At 32.7% G+C, this 5723-nt stretch overlaps 1 protein-coding gene across 1 annotated transcript in view; it reads left to right on the top strand.

Moving 5' to 3' along the window:
• LOC110032644 overlaps positions 1-5723 on the top strand; it is a gene marked incomplete at its 5' end in the record, with an annotated part of 44749 nt that extends 39026 nt beyond the window's left edge. The window contains 4 exons of the mRNA XM_020736337.1: positions 2230-2314; positions 2399-2468; positions 4285-4428; positions 5235-5723. Of these exons, the coding sequence (XP_020591996.1) occupies positions 2230-2314; positions 2399-2468; positions 4285-4428; positions 5235-5552 (617 nt within the window). The remainder of the gene's footprint in view (positions 1-2229; positions 2315-2398; positions 2469-4284; positions 4429-5234) is intronic.

The following is a 5723-nucleotide window of genomic DNA, read 5'->3' as shown; positions in this document are numbered from 1 at the left end:
GGCTATTTGTATAATCGGGTATTATGCAAATGTAAGTCCTAAGTAATAAAATTGGCAGGATTGAACATTTAAATAACATCATCTCTAAAAATGCAGCCACACATTAGGATAGTTTGGGAAGTCACTGAGGGTTCTCCTCAGGATCTGTGACATCCCCTACCTTTTCTTTCCTTTGGACTCCTGAAATAACTGTTCATGTTTGAGCCACTCCCATTTGCCCTTCTACGTCCTACCTTGAAAACCTGAACCTTGAATTCTTGAAGACTAGAACCATTGATCATTATCGAGAGTTTTCTCAAATGACTCCCGTCATTTGGGATGTAATTAACTATAGGGGTTTGCCTCTATAGGGAACTTGGAACCCAGGTAAAATAAACCCTATTTAATCTTTGTATTAAATAGGGGAATTTGTCGGTCATATATAAAAGATTCGCAGACCAAACGGATGTCACAAATCTCTTAGTTTGCAGGATTGGGTCTATCGTCGAGGTCTACACTTATCTTTCGGGAGGGTGTAGTATTCGCGGTATCAGACACGATTATGCAAACTATTGGACGAATGAGATCCACTTGGTCTCATTTTTCAAAAATTAAAACATACTACTTTTAAAACTCAAACTATATATATCTCTTATATTTAAATTAAATTTCAAAAATTATTTTCATATTTTCATATTTTCAAAATCTAAATCTATTAATCGAAAAAGTTGACCGACAGTCCGATGCTTAGAATTTGTCATATTTGGAGCCAAAATTTCACATGTAAGATATCCATCTTTTCTTTTCTCGAAGACAGACTGTGACCATTGGAGAAAACTCTAGCCATGCAGTTTGTGGTTAGTGACTAGGTGGGATGAGTTATTAGATATGATAGGTAATCAAGATGTAGACTCGGAGCTAGAGGTGACTTCAAAGGAATAAGATTGTGAGCCCATGATGTGTTTGACCATGATAAGGTTGTGAAGCCCGAATCGAGAAGAATTGTTGTTCGAACAAATGCGAAAGGAGTTCCCTTAGTTCGACTGCTCGATTGGACAAGCAAAGAGGAACTAGAGGAAGGAGGACTCTTAGTTCAACTGCTTGGCTTCCACAAGTTCATCAACCCGAATCGATCTTAGGAGCAGTGTATACCTTTACTTTTGCGAATCTAAGAGGACTACAATCTGGTGAAACATTTATGCTCGATACTTATATGATCTGATTTGTTGGAAACGCTCGCAGAGGAATGTGATTTGGTCTAGTGGAAGACACGAACTTATGTGATCCAATCTACTGGAGCTGCTCGATAGAGGAGTGTGATATGGTCGAGTAGAAGAAACGAACGATGCTGCAATTTTGTGTGTACGTGAGTAGACGACGCAACGACCCTATCTCTCATGTGTATGAAAGGAGACAGCTTTGTGCGTCGAAGACGGCATCCGAGAATTCCTATGAGTTTGTCTTTGTCATCCGTGATCAAGCTTTGCTAGAGCTGCAGGTCGCTTTGACACTTCAACTTCGAAGCTTTGGAGACGGAGTCCTGCAATGCGCACGTAAGATTTCTTGGCTCTAATACTATGTAGGAATTGTGCATAATATTTTATTCCAACTTACTTAATGCATTATACCTTGCTATATATGTAATGAAAGGAAACCAAATAGTAATCCCTCTAAAATAAGAAAAAAGAAAAAAAGAAAATATCTACTAAAAGAAACACAATTAGTGAAATACATTATGAAGAAATGAAATAAACTCCTTCATAATCTTAAAAAAAAAAATCCTTCCCGCAGATTGGCACTTTTCGATACATTTGTATTCTAAATATATTATTTATATTATCATATTTTCATCCTTTTTCTAGATTTTGTTATTTTCAACCTTAATTAATTTAATTTATCAAAATCTCTACTTTTCTTATTTACTTTGTTATTTGTATATCTCATTTTATCACTTTTTAGTACCTAGCCTTTATATTTATCGTCTAAGAATTGTAGGTTTGACTTTACTTCCTAAATAGCTTTTATTTAGCAGAATGATTAACTTCCTAAATTTTTATTATTAGTATGACAACCATCTCGCAAAATTAGTGGATATTCTTTCATTCTATTTGCCGCTGCATTCAGTTGATGTCCCTATCTTTTTCCTTCTACGAAATCTTTGTATATTTTTTTCTTTTCATTTTCAGGAGGCTCAAAAGTTTATCCATTTCTCTTACATTTTGGACAAAATATATGATCTTTAATTTGCAGGTAACTTATGGCAAGAATTGTGGAAATCTGCTAAAGCACTGCCTGCTGTTCTGCAAACACCAGTTTTTTATGAAGATTTAGCTGTGTAAGAAGGTTTTATATACTTTTTTTCCCCTTTCTCTGTGTTTTGATATTCTCCCAACTTGCTTAGAATGGTTCGATCATGCAGTGAAAGCATATTCACCACCTTGGAGGACATTCGACCTTCTGAGCTTTTTGGGCAGCTTTTTGTGTCCATGGTATGGATGTTTTCATTTTGATTTTTTCATCCTATTCAAGAATAATTAGTTCATGCTGATTATTTTATTCTGGGGCGCTTGCATACATACCACCCAATTCATGTTTATTTACGTTTCTAACACCTAAACCTTTACTTTTTATATTTATACCATCCAAATCATTCATATCACATAAAAAATGCCACTGTTTAACTTAAAAAAGTGAAACACACCTTTTTCTGCATAGGTGGAATATATGTGAAAATTGAAATTTTACCTTTTCGATATGTAAATACATAGGAATTAAGTGGTATGTATGTAAATCTGCCTTTTATGTATTCTTAGTCCATAAAAATACAAAAACTGGCAGAAGGTGATTTTTTATCTGTATGCAAGTATTTCCATGCTTTTTATCGCAGAATCTGATATTGCTCATCTTTTTATTTTTATTTTTATTTCATATTCCTCGGTATTTAAATGATAACGTATGATGACAGTGGTATAATTTTTAGGTGGCGTTTTCTTCTTGATTAAAAGAGTGCATGTGGAATGGTTGAGTGTAGCTTGGCGAATACTAATGAGAATGTTCTTAATTCATTCCTTTTTCCACAGTGGCAAAAATAGTATTCAAGGACGTGAAGGATTGATCAAGCTTACCACATTATATGCATTTATATTTTACTCATAAGTTTTGTCCTTGAAATCTTCAAGTATGAGTTAAAAAGTTCCCACCACTAAAAGTAACAGAAGTTGAAGTTGATGTTAGCAATTGGTATTAAAAATGAGGGTAATTTAGGAATTTATATTTGAAATTCTTACAAAAAACTAATTTCCTGCTTATCTTGTTTGGGATATGCCATGCAGTAACATTCTTAATATTTCTTACTTTATTTTTGGATGCTTTGTGAGAAAATTAATACATGCTAAATTTATGAATTTAAAAAATTATGTTGATAAATTTGTTATAAAATATTTTAAGCATTAAAAAAAAGGTCATTTATTAGATTTTGTAAAAATTTCAAGGAAAAATTTTTAAAATATCCTCAATTTTAACTCCTTTTGTCAAATTTAACGTTAATGTTTATTAGATCTTGTCTCCTATATTAAGAATCTAAACTCTAAATCAGATCATTTATATAACATGAGATTAAAATGTATCCCCCTAAATAATTGGGAGACCATTTTGATCTTTTTTTCTTCTATGAATTTATAGAACAATCTTGTGGAATCCCTATGTTTTTACAAACACATTCTTTAGAAGTCTGTCATACCAATATCTGTGATGATTCCCTCTAAACCCTTAAAAAAAATCTTTTGCATGCACATTTGAGTTATCTCCCATTTTCTGGAGATTTTGAGTGTAGTTTCTTTACAGCACCTCTTCTTAAACCCTTCAATATCATTAAATAATATTTCCCTACGATTCATTGTTCTGCATTTTTTTTTTTTACATAAAATTTGTTGATTGTGCTATCTATGAAATTCCCTATACCATATTTAGTTATGTAACTTGATCAAACCAATCTCTATTAACGTAGCCATTTCATGATTTATTCATCTTTTGAAAACCCACATAAAATTAATAACTCTCCAATTATATTCATTTAGATTTTTGCCCCTGTTTTATTTGGGGCATAACTCACGCGGACCTTCACTATTCTTAATCATTTTTGTTGGTCCAACATAGCAGAATAGGCCATATTGGAGATTTTCTGCATTTTTTTCTCTGAAATGAAGTACATGCTGATGACGTTTTTTTTTATTTGTTCCTGATAATAAAGAGCATATGATAAACTTTATTTTCCCAGCAATTCTTCTAATTGCATTAAATCTGCAGCTCTGCGCAGCCTTCACAATTGCAGAAGCTTCCATTTCCCCAGACAGCAGCAATGTGTCAAAAATTTTCTATGATTGTAAAGATTGGGTTGTTACAACTTGCCAAAATGGCATTTCAAGTGACAATATTGGCGATATCTGCAAGGTATGTATTAGTTCTACTTCTAGCAAGCCTTCTTCAATACAATGAAGTGGGTCCATTTGTTGGCAGTTTTTTAATTTGTTTGATTTTGGGGCCATTTATATACATACTATATAATTTCTGTGCGTTTACAAATCTAACCCTTGAACTTTCTTTTTTACATTTTTTTAACACTTGAATCTTTCATATAAGTATAAAAAATCAGAACTAAGGTATTAGATGTATAAATATATAGGAATGATGTGGTATGTATGTAAATCTTCCTTGATTTTTGAGACATTATCATTGCTTTTCAAAAAAATTGCTTGATCAAAAACAGCTTTTCAAAACAAGATATATTGGGATATGATGGCTATAAGAATGTTGTTGGTTTTCATTTTTTAAAAACAAAATATCTTTCAGCACGCACAGCCATTTTTGCATCCACTTTCAAAAATTTGTTTAAATTTGTTTTTATCATAAACAAATTTTATAGCAATTTTTACAAAAAACTACAGCCGCTTCAAATGTACCCAACCCTAAACGAAAATATATACATAAGGAGTCCTGATGCAAAACTGCATCAGGACTCCAATCACAATGTATCACGTGTATAGAATTTTTACAAAAAACTACAGCCGCTTCAAATGTACTCTCCAATCACAATGTATCACGTGTATAGTCCGGCTCCGTCATGCATTAAACTATTTAATTTTTTGTATTCAGTGAAGCCGAATCATGCACGTGGCGCATTGTGATTGAAGTCCTGTACCCTAAACACTCTCTTGAAACTCTCTATTGAATTAAAGCTTTGTCGTTTCCTTTTATAGGTATATGAAACGTTAGAGACAATCATCACCCATCCGGAAGAAGCCATCACCATTTTGGATCAAACAGAAGAGACCGTAAATGAGGAGCCAAAAAATCGTTTTAGAAGAATGAATCTCAATTTCATGAAGAAAGATACCACCAATTTATTGCGGAAAAATCCTCCAAATAAGGGAGAGAAGAAATCCAAGGAGAAACAAAGGCATGTGTTCTCCCACCTCTTTGATAAGAAATCTTTATTTTCAATGCGACAGCCAAAGCTTAAACCACCTTCAAATTCTGAGTCAACTCTGGAAGTCTGTGATTGGACAGTCGTATAGATAGAAAAAGAAATGGATTAAATTTGTCTTTTGAGACTAAAATGACCTCAGATTATATAAAAAGTTTAGTTAGTTTCCAGATTTATTTAAATAGAAATCAAAATAGTTACTTAAAAAGGATTGTTTTTGATTCAATTTAAATAGTCTGGAATTAAATTAGCCTTTTTTTTT

The sequence above is a fragment of the Phalaenopsis equestris genome, unplaced genomic scaffold, assembly GCF_001263595.1.
Source record: "Phalaenopsis equestris unplaced genomic scaffold, ASM126359v1 Scaffold000994, whole genome shotgun sequence".
NCBI lineage: Eukaryota > Viridiplantae > Streptophyta > Magnoliopsida > Asparagales > Orchidaceae > Phalaenopsis > Phalaenopsis equestris.
The sequence above is the reverse complement of the archived record's forward strand: the minus strand, read 5'-3'. Positions and strand labels throughout refer to the sequence as shown.